The 19378-nt window shown below is 46.3% G+C and overlaps 1 protein-coding gene across 8 annotated transcripts in view; it reads right to left on the bottom strand.

Annotated features, from left to right (window-relative positions):
- LOC124015401 (myocardin-related transcription factor A-like) overlaps nt 1-19378 on the bottom strand; it is a 62671-nt gene that overhangs the window by 29656 nt on the left and 13637 nt on the right. For 4 of the 8 annotated variants that reach the window (XM_046330564.1, XM_046330563.1, XM_046330568.1 and 1 more), the window contains one exon: nt 8580-8645. In XM_046330564.1, the coding sequence (XP_046186520.1) occupies nt 8580-8645 (66 nt within the window). Of the gene's footprint in view, nt 1-8579; nt 8646-8737; nt 8835-8855; nt 8996-11243; nt 11848-19378 lie in introns of those variants that run through there. The other 4 variants (XM_046330567.1, XM_046330570.1, XM_046330571.1 and 1 more) reach the window with 4 other exon arrangements.

Here is a 19378-nt window from a genome sequence, read left to right as displayed (position 1 = left end):
CTGCTCTCTACCATCTCCTCTACTGTTCTCTACCATCTCCTCTACTGTTCTCTACCATCTCCTCTACTGTTCTCTACCATCTCCTCTACTGTTCTCTACCATCTCCTCTACTGTTCTCTACCATCTCCTCTACTGTTCTCTACCATCTCCTCTACTGTTCTCTACCATCTCCTCTACTGTTCTCCGCCATCTCCGCCATCCCCTCTACTGTTCTCCGCCATCCCCTCTACTGTTCTCCGCCATCCCCTCTACTGTTCTCCGCCATCCCCTCTACTGTTCTCCGCCATCCCCTCTACTGTTCTCCGCCATCCCCTCTACTGTTCTCCGCCATCCCCTCTACTGTTCTCCGCCATCCCCTCTACTGTTCTCCGCCATCCCCTCTACTGTTCTATGCCATCTCCTCTCACCCTCTCCTCTTCTCTACCATATCCTCTACTGTTCTATACCATATCCTCTACTGTTCTCTGCCTTCTCCTCTCACCCTCTCCTGCTCTCTACCCTCTCCTCACACCCTCTCCTCTCCTGTTCTCTGCCCTCTCCTCACACCCTCTCCTCTCCTGTTCTCTACCCTCTCCTCACACCCTCTCCTCTCCTGTTCTCTACCCTCTCCTCACACCCTCTCCTCTCCTGTTCTCTACCCTCTCCTCACACCCTCTCCTCTCCTGTTCTCTGCCCTCTCCTCGCACCCTCTCCTCTACTGTTATATACCCTCTCCTCTCCTGTTCTCTGCCATCTCCTCACAACCTCTCCTCTCACCCTCTCCTGCTCTCTACCCTCTCCTCACACCCTCTCCTCTCCTGTTCTCTGCCCTCTCCTCACACCCTCTCCTCTCCTGTTCTCTGCCCTCTCCTCACACCCTCTCCTCTCCTGTTCTCTACCCTCTCCTCACACCCTCTCCTCTCCTGTTCTCTGCCCTCTCCTCGCACCCTCTCCTCTACTGTTATATACCCTCTCCTCTCCTGTTCTCTGCCATCTCCTCACAACCTCTCCTCTCACCCTCTCCTGCTCTCTACCCTCTCCTCACACCCTCTCCTCTCCTGTTCTCTGCCCTCTCCTCACACCCTCTCCTCTCCTGTTCTCTGCCCTCTCCTCACACCCTCTCCTCTCCTGTTCTCTACCCTCTCCTCACACCCTCTCCTCTCCTGTTCTCTGCCCTCTCCTCGCACCCTCTCCTCTACTGTTATATACCCTCTCCTCTCCTCTCCTGTTCTCTGCCATCTCCTCACAGCCTCTCCTCTCCTGTTCTCTGTCATCTCCTCACAGCCTCTCCTCTCACCCTCTCCTGCTCTCTACCCTCTCCTCACACCCTCTCCTCTCCTGTTCTCTGCCCTCTCCTCTCCTGTTCTCTGCCCTCTCCTCTCCTGTTCTCTGCCATCTCCTCACACCCTCTCCTCTCCTCCACTGTTCTCTGCCATCTCCTCACACCCTCTCCTCTCCTCCATTGTTCTCTGCCATCTCCTCATACCCTCTCCTCTCCTCCATTGTTCTCTGCCATCTCCTCACACCCTCTCCTCCACTGTTCTCTGCCATCTCCTCACACCCTCTCCTCCACTGTTCTCTGCCATCTCCTCACACCCTCTCCTCTCCTCCATTGTTCTCTGCCATCTCCTCACACCCTCTCCTCCACCGTTCTCTGCCATCTCCTCTCACACTCTCCTCTCCTGTTCTCTGCCATCTCCTCTCACACTCTCCTCTCCTGTTCTCTGCCATCTCCTCACACCCTCTCATCTCCTGTTCTCTGCCATCTCCTCTCACACTCTCCTCTCCTGTTCTCTGCCATCTCCTCACACCCTCTCCTCTCCTGTTCTCTGCCATCTCCTCACACACTCTCCTCTCCAGTTCTCTGCCATCTCACACCCTCTCCTCTCCTGTTCTCTGCCATCTCCTCTCACACTCTCCTCTCCTGTTCTCTGCCATCTCCTCACACCCTCTCATCTCCTGTTCTCTGCCATCTCCTCTCACCCTCTCATCTCCTGTTCTCTACCATCTCCTCACACCCTCTCCTCTCCTGTTCTCTGCCATCTCCTCACACCCTCTCATCTCCTGTTCTCTGCCATCTCCTCTCACACTCTCCTCTCCTGTTCTCTGCCATCTCCTCTCACACTCTCCTCTCCAGTTCTCTGCCATCTCCTCTCACACTCTCCTCTCCAGTTCTCTGCCATCTCCTCTCACACTCTCCTCTCCTGTTCTCTGCCATCTCCTCTCACACTCTCCTCTCCTGTTCTCTGCCATCTCCTCTCACACTCTCCTCTCCTGTTCTCTGCCATCTCCTCACACCCTCTCCTCTCCTGTTCTCTGCCATCTCACACCCTCTCCTCTCCTGTTCTCTGCCATCTTCTCACACCCTCTCCTCTCCTGTTCTGTGCCATCTCCTCTCACACTCTCCTCTCCTGTTCTCTGCCATCTCCTCACACACTCTCCTCTCCAGTTCTCTGCCATCTCCTCATACCCTCTGCACTCTATCCAACATCCTCCCTCTCTTATGTTGAATGAGACCCTGGCCTTGTTGCTTAGTCTGGCCCTATGCAGACTGGGGTTCTCTTCTGATCAACATAAGAAAGGAGAAGTAAACATAACAGAGAAGCAGCAATAGCAGATATAATAAGGTTGAGCAATACAGCCCAACAAAGCTGCTACTGTGACTGTCTAACACGGTTGCATTTTAACCACTCAGAATATTTCTTGACTGTGCTTTCCAACGTATCAGGGCTGTTAGTAGTAGAAGGAAATGCAAGCCTTTTTTGTGTTGGCCGCACATTGAATTCAATCCCACTGCACACAACACTGTGTGCCGTTTCACCTGTTACCAGCAAAGGTTCATGAAGAGTGCCCAGGGATGGAAGACATTGAAGACGACAACACAAATGACTACTCTAGCCAAGTCTGACAGCCACTACACACGGTCTGAACAGAGTGTGACTAAATTCAACAGCACCCTTTGTCTCCACATTACTAATAGAGGAGTCGATTTGAATGAGTTTCTTCTCTAATACTCCAAAAGCATGGACAATAGGCATTGTTAAATAATTGTCTAAACACTAAGGTGGTCTGTGTCAAACCATAAGACAATGAATGAAATGCCAAAAGAAAAACATGTCTGCTACGGGTTTATTACTCATAAACCCAATCGGATTGAAACCATTCATGTCCATAACGGAAATGTACAATTTCCTTTGGTTCGCTTGTTCTCTGAGCTTACTGATGGACATTTTTTACCGGCCAAAGCATTTGTCTACAATATGAGGTTTTGATATTGTACTATATTTAGCCTTTGGACACATGGAGTTCATGTCTTGTTCAAATGATCAGATCTTCATTTTTGGTACTGTATATACAGTGCCCTCCGTAATTACTGGGACAGTGAAGCATGTTTTCTTATTTTGGCTCTATACTCTCTATGCACTTTGGATTTGAAATGATACAAATGACTATACGGTTAAAGTGCAGACTGTCAGCTTTCACTTGAGGATATTTTCATCCATATCGGGTGAACTGTTAAGAAATTACAGCACTTTTTGGACCTGAAAATAGCTGTGCAGCGATGCTCCCCATCCAACCTGACAGAGCTTGAGAAGCTCTGGAAAGAAGAATGGGAGAAACTCCCCAAATACAGGTGTGCCAAGCTTGTAGCATCATACCCACTAAGTACTGAGTAAAGGGTCTGAATACTTATGTAAATGAGATATTTCCGTTTTTTAATTTTGAATAAATTGGGTGGTTGTGTAGATTGATGAGGTAAACGTGTAGATTGATGAGGGAAACAATTGTTTTAATCAATTTTAGAATAAGGCTGTAACGTAACAAAATGTGGAAAAAGTCAAGGGGTCTATATACTTTCTGAATGCACTGTATATGTGGACATCCGCTCGTCAAACATCTCCTTCCAAAATCATGGGCATTAATATGGAGTTGGACCTCCCTTTACTGCTATTACAGCCTCCACGCTTCTGGGAAGGTTTTCCACTAAATGTTGGAACATTGCTGTGGGGACTTGATTCCATTCAGCCACAAGAGCATTAGTGGGGTCTTGTGGCTGATAAGGAATGGCTCGCAGTCTGCATTCTAATTCATCCCAAAGGTGTTCAATAGGGTTGAGGTCAGGGCTCTGTGCAGGCCAGTCAAGTTCTTCCACACCGATCTCGACAAACCATTTCTTTACGGACCTCGCTTTATGCACGGGGACATTGTCATGCTGAAACAGGAAAGGGTCTTCCGCAAACTGTTGGCACAAAGTTAGAAGCACAGTTTTGTCTAGAATGTCATTGTATGGTGTAGCATTAAGATTTCACTTCACTGCAACTAATGGGCACTATCCATTTGGGCAAGTAGCGTTCTTACCAAGGACAGATTATATTTACGTGCTGCGCACTTCAGCACTCGGCGGTCCCGTTCTGTGAGCTTGTGTGAACTACCACTTAGTGGCTCAGTCGTTGTTGCGCTTAGAATTTCCCATTTCACAATAACAGCATTTACAGTTGACCGAGGCAGCTCTAGCAAGGTAGAACTTTGACGAACTGATTTGTTGGGAAGGTGGCATCCTATGACGGTGCCACGTTGAAAGTCACTGAGCTCTTCAGTAAGGCCATTCTACTGACAATGTTTGTCTATGGAGATTGTATAGCTGTTCATGCTCGATGTTATACACCTATCAGCACCGATGCACATACTTTTGAAGACAAACAATGTATACGAAATGCTTCAGTCTGGTTTTAGACCCCATCATAGCACTGAGACGTCACTTGTGAAGGTGGTAAATGACATTTTAATGGCATCAGACCGAGGCTCTGCATCTGTCCTCGTGCTCCTAGACCGTAGTGCTGCTTTTGATACCATCGATCACCACATTCTTTTGGAGAGATTGGAAACCCAAATCGGTCTACACGGACAAGTTCTGGCCTGGTTTAGATCTTATCTGTCGGAAAGATATCAGTTTGTCTCTGTGAATGGTTTGTCCTCTGACAAATCAACTGCAAATTTTAGTGTTCCTCAAGGTTCCGTTTTAGGACCACAATTGTTTTCACTATATATTTTACCTCTTGGGGATGTTATTCGAAAACATAATGTTAACTTTCACTGCTATGCGGATGACACACAGCTGTACATTTCAATGAAACATGGTGAAGCCCCAAAATTGCCCTTGCTAGGAGCATGTGTTTCAGACATAAGGAAGTGGATGGCTGCAAACTTTCTACTTTTAAACTCTGACAAAACAGAGATGCTTGTTCTAGGTCCCAAGAAACAAAGAGATCTTCTGTTGAATCTGACAATTAATCTTAATCGTTGTACAGATCTCTCTTTTGAAGAACATATCAAGACCATTTCGAGGACAGCTTTTTTCCATCTACGTAACATTGCAAAAATCAGAAACTTTCTGTCCAAAAATGATGCAGAAAAATTAATCCATGCTTTTGTCACTTCTAGGTTAGACTACTGCAATGCTCTACTTTCCGGCTACCCGGATAAAGCACGAAATAAACTTCAGTTAGTGCTAAATACGGCTGCTAGAATCCTGACTAGAACCAAAAAATGTGATCATATTACTCCAGTGCTAGCCTCTCTACACTGGCTTCCTGTCAAATCTTTGAAAGGCTTCCTGTCAAAGCTGATTTCAAGGTTTTACTGCTAACCTACAAAGCATTACATGGGCTTGCTCCTACCTATCTCTCTGATTTGGTCCTGCCGTACATACCTACACGTACGCTACGGTCACAAGACGCAGGCCTCCTAATTGTCCCTAGAATTTCTAAGCAAACAACTGGAGGCAGGGCTTTCTCCTATAGAGCTCCATTTTTATGGAACGGTCTGCCTACCCATGTCAGAGACACAAACTTGGTCTCAACCTTTAAGTCTTTACTGAAGACTCATCTCTTCAGTGGGTCATATGATTAAGTGTAGTCTGGCCCAGGAGTGGGAAGGTGAACGGAAAGGCTCTGGAGCAACGAACCGCCCTTGCTGTCTGCAGGTACAGAGACAGGTAACGAGTGGAGGACAAAGGAGCCTCTTAAAGAAGAAGTTAGGTCTGTGAGAGCCAGAAATCTTGCTTGTTTTTTATTGACCAAATACTAATTTTCCACCATAATTTGCAAATAAATTCCTTAAAAAATCCTATAATGTGATTTTCTGGATTTTGCTTTCTCATTTTGTCTGTCATAGTTGAAGTGTAGATATGATGAAAATTACAGGACTCTCATCTTTTTAAGTGGTAGAACTTGCACAATTGGTGGCTGACTAAATACTTGTTTTGCCCCACTGTATATATCAATATGTGATGCACCAATATTACATTTTTGGCCGATACCGATATCCAATATTTTCCTTGCAAAAAAAAAAAACCGATACAGATTTAAATGTTTTTTGCTGCCTTTTAAGCATTATAGTACAGTTAAATAGTTCACACACACACACGGACACAGCGGTCTAAGGCACTGCATCTCAGTGCAAGAGGCGTCACTACAGTCCCTGGTTTTAATCCAGGCTGTAACATATCCGGCTGTGATTGGGATTCTATGGAACGCCGTTTGGTTCTTTGCGTGTCAAAAAGATACATGTCAAATAACACAACAACCTGTTTCAGTAGCTATAGTTAGCTAACTAACTATATAGCTATGTGTCATCTAAAATAACTAATTTATAAGACAGTTCTTATTTGATTAATGGTCGTCGGACCCATCTATGTGAAGCTAGCCACAATAAGGATTAGCCACAATAGTGGACTTTGCGGTTAGCCTTCAAAATAAAAGGAATAATTCTACTACTTGTATTAATTTGCATCACTGTCAATGACATACTTTTATTTTGAAGGCAAACTGCAAATTCCACTATTATGCCTAATCCTTATTGCGGCTAGCTTCACAACACATAACCCGGTCCTGTCAATCCTCACTAACCAGATGAAGCTAGCTGGCTGCTTATAACGTTAGCTTTGGGCAACAGGGTTAAGTAGCTGGCTAGCTATTTATTTATTTTCATGAACTGAAGTTCAATTTCAATAGGTGAACAACAAAGAGGCAACCTAGCTAAAAACCTACTCACAAGGATTCCTAAATCATTGTTAAGAATAATGAAAATGATTGCAGTTTTTACTGGTCATTGTTTTCAGGCTGGTTGTATTGGTGCGAGCTATTTACCAAGCTAAAGCTAGCTACCCAAGAAGTTGCGGTCAAACAAATGATGCGTTATTACCAACGCGGTATTGTAAATACATCGTTCGTGGTCAGGTGTTTGCTGACTTTTTTGTGCAGCTTTGACGGTGCTACTATCTTTTCTGACATGCAAAGACCCAAATGGCGTTCCATAGTATGCATGTTGTGAAGCTAATAGCAGTGACGCTATAACGGTGTAACTCCAGTAGGGCAAAATCTGAAAAATAGCGCACTTGGTCGTGTTAATCGGTGCTTGACCAGGCGGCGAAAGCCAACATCACCCACGACAGAGAACGATTGATTGTCAAGGGCAATGAATTCCATTGTCTTGGTTTGAATGGATTTCGCCTTCGATTTGTTACTCTTTCAAATGACTACTTGACTACTTGCTCCACACAGCAGACATTGTGGGCTAGTTTAGGAATGCTGTGTTGCGCCAAATTTCACGTGGCGTCATTACTTCATGTACTTTGGTTATATAGGTATGCACGTCAGCTTTGATATCGGTTTTGTACATCGGGCGTTAAACTAGACATCGGCCAATACCGGCATTCTTAGCTAATATCGGCCGATTGCGATATGTTCACCGATATATCATGCATCCCTAATATAAGGTCTAGGCAATCTATACAACTTTTAAGATCTGATAATTTGAACATCTTTACATGACTTTATTCATGAAATGTGTAAAAAAAAAACGTTAACCCCATGTGTCCATAGTACAATACAGAAACAGCTGTAGTTCACAAACAATGAGTTGAATCATATATTTGGGCATAGAACAGGTCCTCTGTATTTACTACGTTGACACCAAATTTCATGCATTTTACAACAAACAGAATGTGTTCTGTGGCGCATTCTGATATTGTACTAAATATAGTTAGAGGATGTAAATTGGTTAAAAAAAAAAGGTTCCTGGAACTAACTCGTGTGAAACAGAGAGGAAGTCTATCTTCGTAATGTAAACATTCATCGACTGTGCAATGAACAGAACAAGTGTAACAGCTCAAAATTAAATGTGGCAATGAATTAAACATACAGACCCCAGTACACACTGAATGAGTTTAGAATTCAAAAGTCAGAAGCAGAGGAAGAAGCTCGGCGCACTTTGCTTTGGAGACTGACAATGACATTTCTCAGAAAAAAAGACGATTTAACCACATGCATAATGATCAGTATCTCTAGAACCTTAGAACATGAAGCAAAGCATTGAAAGCCATGTAAGACACTATACTGTCGTATATTAAGTGCCTGTTATGAAACAAGCAAGGTGACTACAATGGAGTAGCTTTACTGATTCTTATGGGCGTGAGGATAGGTCAACAAAAGCTATCCATTCACTTTGAAAAGCAAGCTAATGAGGTGAGGTAGCAGCTAGAGGAAGGGGAGATTGGTTTGGGGACGAGGCAGTTTGACGGACGGGAGAGAGTTACTTACGTGGCATGATCCCCTGACTGACCAGCTCCTCACGGGTCCGTCTCTGCTGGAGTTTGAGCTGGAGCACTGCATAAGAGGGACAGCAAGAGGTCAGGTGAGGACACTACAGACAGAACCCGCCAGGGCAACAACCAATAGTGAAAGCCCAAACGCCCTACAGTCAGTTTCCGCTCCGTGCTCTTCTCCTTGGGAGGAAATACAAGGCCGGTAACAGCCGTGTTGTAAATTAATATAGTGCATCTTTCTGAGAGGTTGAAGGCAATAGTTGAAGGGTACCCTACTCACTGCTCTTCTGGCCCTCGCTCTCTCCTCCCACAGAGTCGTCTGACGGCCGATACAGAGGTTATCATCAGAGGCAGGGAGGAGAAATAGCGGGCAGATGGTCGCTGTCACACACATGCGTGCTTCCTGTTTCTACACTCAAACAGCAGCCGGGTTGTCGCATTTTGACAACTTCTACCACACAGAGAGAGATAGAGAGAGCGACACTTCCGCATGGCTTGAACAATGCTAATGCACAGAGGACTTCTTGTAAAAACGGGAAGGCCCACATTCACCACTCACAATTCAAAAATAGAATGAGGTGTTATATTGAGAGGAGTATATGTACAGATAAATGGTAACACTTCTGTACTGACTAAATGTATGTGACATGAATAAATGTGTCTTGCTAACAGCTGCCTAACCTCAGCTGGACCAATAGAAGGAACACAGAAAGCTAGTGATGGAGACCACGTTCTCTGCATCACATCATCATGGCTATCCCGTGTTTACACTTCAGCCACAGCGAGCTGAGTGAACTCATGTAAGTGATTCCTGTCAGATGTGAGGTAAAGTAAACCGACATCTCAGTACACGCATAAGTGGTTTTCATGAAATTAGAGATGTGATACTGTACATGTGAGGGGAAGTTAAGCTGTTACAGTATACTACATAGCCATACAGTATGTGGCCTGGTGTTCATGTGTGAGAGTATGATTGTTGGACCAGTCCATTGTACTGTACACAAAGTGATGCTTGTGTGCACCTCCTGATGTAGTTGTGTTTCTAGCTGGTCTGCTACCTGCATGTGAACCACAGGGAAGCATACTGACTAATAGGTCAGAGTGAGATCAGTGTGGGTGATGTGGGACTTCTTTCTCATGGTCTCAGTCTCTCCGAGCTCAGCCTCCACGGTTTTTCACATCTCTGACCAGCGTCAACATTTCTGACAGTCCTGGCTGTCGCCGCCTGGGCCAAATCATCCTCTTCTCTCTTATATGGGCGCTTGCCGTAGCACTCCCAATAGTCCCGGGGGGGGGGGGGGGCACAATCACAGACACTCTTCCAGTGGCAGATGGTTTGCTGGTTGTGCCAAGGACCGACAGGGGAATGATGCCAGGTGCTTTTATACAGAATATTTTCTAGGCAAATGCTCACTCTGAAATGTCACAATTGGAATTCATTACCATTCTCTGTACCTTACTTAATGTGATGTAAACGAGAACATGACATTTTACTACCACCTGTCCCTCTCCATAACTCCCTTTGTGCTCAATTGATGTATTGTGCGTCACTTCAAAACTTCCTGTGCACTTTTTCTACAATCGCCTATTCAATCGTTTACTTGTTTGAGAATATTTCCAAAACCTTCCCTTCCCTCCATCCCAACCCTGAGATGAAACCCATCCTCTCCCTGCTGGTTTCTATTTGTGTACCACACTGTAATATCTGGGAACTCTATCTCTCTGCCCGGCCCAGCCTGTTGAGTTACACGGAATATTACTGTAAATCACCCGACACTCAAACTGCTCCGAAGCAGAAATCTAAGGCCTGGGCTCGGCCTGGCTGAATGAGGGGACACATGTGAACAGACACCCTCCTCAATCAGGGCCAAGGTATGCTGTCTACCTTTGAAACGCTGTGAAGTCAAACCGGCTGCCAAGGCAGGTGCCTTTGGGTTACCACATCATACAGTGTCTCTGAAAGACTGTACGTCTCGGTGCAAATAACCTCTCGGTAAATCACAGTCTGTCTCAATGGTTCCAAGTCCATCGCAGTGTCTCAAGCCTGTCCCTGTTTCCCCCCCAGCGTCCATCTATGTCTTAGTATCTAAACCGGTCTCTGTGTGTAACACAGCATCCGCAGTATCTTCATCAGTCTCAGTATTCCTCACCTTAACTCAGTGGGCCAGCGTATCTGCCTCACAGCACATTTATGTTTCTCTAAAAGTCAGTGTGAGATTCTCAGTGTGTCACGACTAAGTCTGTTCAGGCTCTTTTTGCTCCAACTCAGTTGGTGTCACGGCCCTGGCAGCACCCACAGGTGCCTGAGCATTGTCCACTGGGCACAGAGTCCTGGCGCTGCCCCATCTGTACCGGGGCCAGAAGGTCCACTTAGTACCTGACCAGCAGCCCAAAAGACACCAGACACCCACTCACCAGACACCCACTCAATACACACGATTCACTGAGAAAAACTCAACTGTAAAGCTGGGTGTGTTTTGTGGAGAGCTATGAAACAAAAGCCAAGTAAGGAAGAGTAAGGAAATAATTATCCATAATGATGCTATATCAAAAAGATCTGTTTCAAAATATATACAAACAAAGATATCAACGAAACCACATCTTCCACATCTCTTATTATAAAGATTTTGTGTGTATGTGTGCGTAATATGAATCCCACCTTCCCTCAGGCTCTGACAAGCCCGGCGTTCTAACTCCAATCGTATGCGTTGCTTATCCATGCTGTTGCTGATTGGAGGGTGCCCAAAAGAGGTGGGGTCTGTGTGAAGGGACGGGTTGGTGTCCAGCATGGTGATCAGGTTCAAAACAATAAATAGGTATTAACTGAAAGACTGTGGTCCCATCAAATAATGTTCAAAAACATTCAAAACGTAACAAAAATAGAATTCTTTGTTCAGTTCTGTCCAATACAGTCCAGTCAATATGTATTATCAGGTGTGTGATATCGCCTGGAAAAGTCACAGAGATTCTGCTAAATATATTAATGCAGGATGTCGCCCGACGGACCGAAATAAGAGCATTAGAATAGAAATGGTCCTTGTGCAAATGACAAAAATCATGAGAAGATTGAAGTTTTCCAAAAGTCCATATAAAGTGCTCTATACACAACTGTGTTCTCGCTGACTTCTCCTCTTTCTCTTGTTTTTTAGAAAACAAAGTTCCGAATAGTTCATAAAAATGCCCAAATCTCATTGAAAAAACAAAACCAAATTAAAAAGATGGAAAAAAAGAAATGTAGAACGTGGAAATGTACAGCTGCTATGAGTTTCAAGAGCCAGTATCTACTGCAGCCAGACGAGTGAGTGAGGTGAGTGTGTGGGTCTGTGAGTGTGTGTCAAATGCCTGTGAATCCTTGATCAAGCACCGTCACAGCTGTTGCTGCACCCACTCACTCTGCCATTGACAGACACCGACACACTTCAGCTAAACCTTTTCCTCCTAACCACAATCAAATACTTCCCCCTTGGCACCTGGGACCTCTGCTCATTAGTGCCAACATAAAAGTGCACACCTGTGAGCTTTGTGCACAATCTAGATGCCCCATATTCAACTGGTGGACTGCGGTCTGGATCTGGTCCCAGAACGGGGTCAATACAGGCCGTGGTCTAGCCTACAAAATAAATATAATCTCAGCAAAAAAAGAAAAGAAACGTCCTCTCACTGTCAACTGCATTTATTTTCAGCAAACTTAATGTGTAAATATTTGTTTGAACATAAGATTCAACAAGACATAAACTGAACAAGTTCCACAGACGTGACTAACAGAAATGGAATAGTGTGTCCCTGAACAAAAGGGGGGTCAAAATCAAAAGTAAGTCAGTATCTGGTGTGGCCACCAGCTGCATTAAGTACTGCAGTGCATCTCCTCCTCATGGACTGCACCAGATTTGCAAGTTCTTGCTGTGAGATGTTACCCCACTATTCCACCTGCAAGTTCCAGGACATTTCTGGGGGGGGGATGTCCCTAGTCCTCACCCTCCGATCCAACAGGTCCCAGACGTGCTCAATGGGATTGAGATCAGAGTTCTTCGCTGGCCATGGCAGAACACTGACATTCCTGTCTTGCAGGAAATCACTCACCGAACGAGCAGTATGGCTGGTGGCATTGTCATGCTGGAGGGTCATGTCAGGATGAGCCTGCAGGAAGGGTACCAGATGAGGGAGGAGGATGACTTCCCTGTAACGCACAGCGTTGAGATTGCCTGCAATGACAACAAGCTCAGTCCGATGATGCTGTGACACAACGCCTCAGAACATAACGGACCCTACACCTCCAAATCGATCCTGCTCCAGAGTACATGCCTCGTTGTAATGCTCATTCATTCGACAATAAACGCGAACCCAACGATCACCCCTGGTGAGACAAAACCGCCACTCGTCAGTGAAGAACACTTTTTGCCAGGCCTGTCTGGTCCAGCGAAGGTGGGTTTGTGCCCATAGGGAACGTTGTTGCCGGTGATGTCTGGTGAGGACCTGCCTTACAACAGGCCTACAAGCCCTCAGTCCAGCCTCTCTCAGCCTATTGCGGACAGTCTGAGCACTGATGGAGGGATTGTTCGTTCCTGGTGTATCTTGCCATCCTGTACCTGTCCCGCAGGTGTGATGCTCGGATGTACCGATCCTGTGCAGGTGTTGTTACACGTGGTCTTGCAATGCGAGGATGATCAGCTGTCCGTCCGGTCTCCCTGTCTTAGGCGTCTCACAGTACAGACATGGCAATTTATGGCCCTGGCCACATTTGCAGTCCTCATGCCCCCTTACAGCTTGCCTAAGGCACGTCACGCAGAAGAGCAGGGACCCTGGGCATCTTTCTTTGTGTTTTTCAGAGGCAGACAACATAATGGCCCCACACAGTACCCTGATGTAGGCAGACAACATATTGGCCCCACACAGTACCCTGATGTAGGCAGACAACATATTGGCCCCACACAGTACCCTAATGTAGGCAGACACCATAATGTCCCCACACAGTACCCTGATGTAGGCAGACAACATAATGGCCCCACACAGTACCCTGATGTAGGCAGACAGCATGATGGCCCCACACAGTACCCTGATGTAGGCAGACAACATAATGGCCCCACACAGTACCCTGATGTAGGCAGACAGCATAATGGCCCCACACAGTACCCTGATGTAGGCAGACAACATAATGGCCCCACACAGTACCCTGATGTAGGCAGACACTATAATGTCCCCACAGAGTACCCCGAGGTATGCAGACAGCATAATGGTCCCACACAGTACCCTGATGTAGGCAGACACCATAATGGCCCCACACAGTACCCCTGATGTAGGCAGACACCATAATGGCCCCACACAGTACCCTGATGTAGGCAGACACCATAATGGCCCCACACAGTACCCTGAGGTAGGCAGACAGCATAATGGCCCCACACAGTACCCTGAGGTAGGCAGACAGCATAATGGTCCCACACAGTACCCTGATGTAGGCAGACACCATAATGGCCCCACACAGTACCCCTGATGTAGGCAGACACCATAATGGTCCCACACAGTACCCTGATGTAGGCAGACACCATAATGGTCCCACACATGTAGGTACCCTGATGTAGGCAGACACCATAATGGTCCCACACAGTACCCTGATGTAGGCAGACACCATAATGGTCCCACACAGTACCCTGATGTAGGCAGACACCATAATGGTCCCACACAGTACCCTGATGTAGGCAGACACCATAATGGTCCCACACAGTACCCCTGATGTAGGCAGACACCATAATGGTCCCACACAGTACCCCTGATGTAGGCAGACACCATAATGGTCCCACACAGTACCCTGATGTAGGCAGACACCATAATGGTCCCACACAGTACCCTGATGTACCCTGATGCAGACACCATAATGGTCCCACACAGTACCCTGATGTAGGCAGACACCATAATGGTCCCACACAGTACCCTGATGTAGGCAGACACCATAATGGCCCCACACAGTACCCTGATGTAGGCAGACACCATAATGGTCCCACACATGTACCAGACACATAATGATGATGTAGGCAGACACCATAATGGCCCCACACAGTACCCTGATGTAGGCAGACAACATAATGGCCCCACACAGTACCCTGATGTAGGCAGACAGCATAATGGCCCCACACAGTACCCTGATGTAGGCAGACAACATAATGGCCCCACACAGTACCCTGATGTAGGCAGACACTATAATGTCCCCACAGAGTACCCCGAGGTATGCAGACAGCATAATGGTCCCACACAGTACCCTGATGTAGGCAGACACCATAATGGCCCCACACAGTACCCTGATGTAGGCAGACACCATAATGGCCCCACACAGTACCCTGATGTAGGCAGACACCATAATGGCCCCACACAGTACCCTGATGTAGGCAGACAGCATAATGGTCCCACACAGTACCCTGATGTAGGCAGACACATAATGGTCCCACACAGTACCCTGATGTAGGCAGACACCATAATGGTCCCACACAGTACCCTGATGTAGGCAGACACCATAATGGTCCCACACAGTACCCCATAATGGTCCCACACAGTACCCTGATGTAGGCAGACACCATAATGGTCCCACACAGTACCCTGATGTAGGCAGACACCATAATGGTCCCACACAGTACCCTGATGTACCCCATAATGGTCCCATGATGTAGGCAGACACCATAATGGTCCCACACAGTACCCTGATGTAGGCAGACACCATAATGGTCCCACACAGTACCCTGATGTAGGCAGACACCATAATGGTCCCACACAGTACCCTGATGTAGGCAGACACCATAATGGTCCCACACAGTACCCTGATGTAGGCAGACACCATAATGGTCCCCACCCACACAGTACCCTGATGTAGGCAGACACCATAATGGTCCCATACCCTGATGTAGGCAGACACCATAATGGTCCCACACAGTACCCTGATGTAGGCAGACACCATAATGGTCCCACACAGTACCCTGATGTAGGCAGACACCATAATGGTCCCACACAGTACCCTGATGTAGGCAGACACCATAATGGTCCCATACCCTGATGTAGGCAGACACCATAATGGTCCCACACAGTACCCTGATGTAGGCAGACACCATAATGGTCCCACACAGTACCCTGATGTAGGCAGACACCATAATGGTCCCACACAGTACCCTGATGTAGGCAGACACCATAATGGTCCCACACAGTACCCTGATGTAGGCAGACACCATAATGGTCCCACACAGTACCCTGATGTAGGCAGACACCATAATGGTCCCACACAGTACCCCTGATGTAGGCAGACACCATAATGGTCCCACACAGTACCCTGATGTAGGCAGACACCATAATGGTCCCACACAGTACCCTGATGTAGGCAGACACCATAATGGTCCCACACAGTACCCTGATGTAGGCAGACACCATAATGGTCCCACACAGTACCCTGATGTAGGCAGACACCATAATGGTCCCACACAGTACCCTGATGTAGGCAGACACCATAATGGTCCCACACAGTACCCTGATGTAGGCAGACACCATAATGGTCCCACACAGTACCCTGATGTACAGACACCATAATGGTCCCAGGCAGACACCATAATGGTCCCACACAGTACCCCTGATGTAGGCAGACACCATAATGGTCCCACACAGTACCCTGATGTAGGCAGACACCATAATGGTCCCACACAGTACCCTGATGTAGGCAGACACCATAATGGTCCCACACAGTACCCTGATGTAGGCAGACACCATAATGGTCCCACACAGTACCCTGATGTAGGCAGACACCATAATGGTCCCACACAGTACCCTGATGTAGGCAGACACCATAATGGTCCCACACAGTACCCTGATGTAGGCAGACACCATAATGGTCCCACACAGTACCCTGATGTAGGCAGACACCATAATGGTCCCACACAGTACCCTGATGTAGGCAGACACCATAATGGTCCCCCTGATGTAGGCACAGTACCCTGATGTAGGCAGACACCATAATGGTCCCACACAGTACCCTGATGTAGGCAGACACCATAATGGCCCCACACAGTACCCTGATGTAGGCAGACACCATAATGGTCCCACACAGTACCCTGATGTAGGCAGACACCATAATGGCCCCACACAGTACCCTGATGTAGGCAGACACCATAATGGCCCCACACAGTACCCTGATGTAGGCAGACACCATAATGGCCCCAGAGAAGAAACTGCCACCACATAGATCCCCAAACAGAAACATGTGTTGTCCCAAAGCCAAGACTGGGTCTTTCACGGTTTCGGTCTTCACCGTTCGACTTTCGTAAGCAAAACATTTGCTAGACAGTGACAGAGAGTTAGAACATTAAAATGTGAAACACGTTGTGGTCTGCCACTTCTCATTAAAACATCAATGCTAATCAAAGCCTTAAAATCCTTTTCTAAAGATGAAGTACAAACACCTGCCAAAACAGACATTTAAAAACAGAAATGTATCCTACAGCTGTGTGTACTGCCAAAGTTACCATTTGTATTCAATTAAATGGTGGATCAGGTGCGCTAAAATAAAGTTGGGAAGTAGCCTGGGGGTCATAACAAAGAACTACGTGAGGTAGAGGAAATCCCCAGGGAAGCGCTTGTTGATTATTATTGGCATTCACTTTGTGTTTTAGAACAGATTTGTGTAATGGCCTAGCTTTAGAGAGCCGGCCACAAATAAAGGTGAACATAAGAGACTATTTACAGATGCCCACAAACTCTGTGTGTGTGTGTGTGTGTGTGTGTGTGTGTGTGTGTGTGTGTGTGTGTGTGTGTGTGTGTGTGTGTGTGTGTGTGTGTGTGTGTGTGTGTGTGTGTGTGTGTGTGTGTGTGTGTGTGTGTGTGTGTGTGTGTGTGTGTGTGTGTGTGTGTGTGTGTGTCACGGGAATCAGGGTGCACAATCCTCAGGCAAAGCTCACTTTGACAAGGAAGGGGAAAATGAATCAAGACTCTGATCCCCCTTGCTGCAGATAAGGCACCAACCATATGCTTGCAGGGATAATCCTTCTTTCGTGTGTGTGTGTGTGTTTATGTGTGTTTATGTCAGCCATAAATACTGTTGATAGGAAAAGCTAATAACTCACAGGGGCTCTAAGCATATCCAAAATACCTAAAGTTGCATTCTGCTGTTTCAGTGAAAGTGGTAATAATCCATGTTAATCAGACTGAAATAGAGCTCCCTGTGGGCATCCTCTGACTACTAGATTAGTGATGTTTATGTTCAGAAATATACATGGTCAAGGTCAAATTAACTGTAAGTTAAGAATCTAGGGTCAAAATCAGCCCATAGCCCGGTACTAAATGCAAACCAATTCCCGCTATTGCCAAACAATCCAATCAATTCCTTGCTGATATAGCTAGAGAAAAACACTCTTCAGTGAGGCTACTTGCCGATCCTACTGTACATGGTTATAAAGTACTGAAGCCTTATGACTTCTGAAAGGAGGAAACTGTACATAGAGTTGACCTCTGGTAGTCCCAGCAGGGGTAGTTCACCTACCAGCTGTTTCATAACCAACCCCAGAAGATGCATTTAGCCTGCAGTTTTGGTGTGACCAAGCACCCTCAGACAGGGAGGTAAAATAATCACATTTCCTAGAAGCAGTCTTGAGGGGGGGGGGGGGGGTCTTTAAATGGAAGTGCTAGGACATCGCTGAGGAGAAATTATGATCTTCAGAGCCAGAGGTAACAGACACTGATAATTGTCATCATTCACTGCGTGTAATCAGGGTACCTCCTATTCCAAGACCAAGAGGAAACCACTAGGGTATCTGATACCGGCCTGGATCCGGTTTCCCGATAGCGATGGAAATTAGACTAATGAGTGTTTTTAACGATGAATCTCTACAACGGCAGAAGATCTAACATGATTTTCCCAAAACACCACAGAGAGAGAACATTCGCTAAGTGTGTCGTTGGAGCATGTGGCAATACTGATAGGATTGAAAGAACGGCAGCGCTGCTCTCAGATCAGCTTTCTCCATTCAAATCTTACCATAACATTCTAATTACTTCACAATACTGACGATGGGTCAGCTCCTAGAGAGATTTATTACCACTTTATGGCTGCAAATAATGAGGCGGCTTATTCTAATGCTAACCCGATAACAATGCACTAAATCAGTTTGGGCATATAATTGCGCACATTGTTACACATCAAAATATGCTGAGTCAAAAATGACAAAAAGTAGCCTACAATTAGCTACTGTAAATAGAACTCGATACGATTTCAATACATAGCCCTAGAGCCTATAGAGATTATGCATCTCAGTGTTCATTTGAAGCATCGTTTTATCCTTCACTTGTTTGTAACAATTACAAAAACACTGGCAACTTTGTATTTGTAGTCAGCTTTGTTCCGATGTTATCTGCGGTCGCAGAGACAGATAAACATCTGGTTTCTATGTTTAGCGGAGATCTGTGTATAAAGTGAAGCCGAAGGGCAACGAATGCATCTAACGACACACTTAGCTGTTAAGATGTATGAGGCCGTCGGTAAATAAAGAGGTGCAACTTTAGTAACACGGCTTTTGGGAAACAGCTTGGAAATCTAACCATGCTACTACGAAGGTTCTAACCATGAACTTAATATGCTTTTGGGAAACTGGGCCCTGGCGTCTCAGTATCTGGTGGGGCCTTCTGTGCTTGAAACAAGATGGAGTCCACATGCAAACAGTTACTGCTGCTGCCTTCACACCTCTTCATCGAGGTCTTACTCAGGAGGAAGGGTGTGGGGTAAACAAGTCTCAAATTAAATCCTTCTCTCTGGGCCTGGGCTCCAGAATGTGAGCA

Source organism: Oncorhynchus gorbuscha, linkage group LG26 (assembly GCF_021184085.1).
Source record: "Oncorhynchus gorbuscha isolate QuinsamMale2020 ecotype Even-year linkage group LG26, OgorEven_v1.0, whole genome shotgun sequence".
In the NCBI taxonomy this organism is placed as follows: domain Eukaryota; kingdom Metazoa; phylum Chordata; class Actinopteri; order Salmoniformes; family Salmonidae; genus Oncorhynchus; species Oncorhynchus gorbuscha.
Note: the sequence above shows the minus strand (reverse complement) of the source record. Positions and strands in the feature narration are given on the sequence as shown.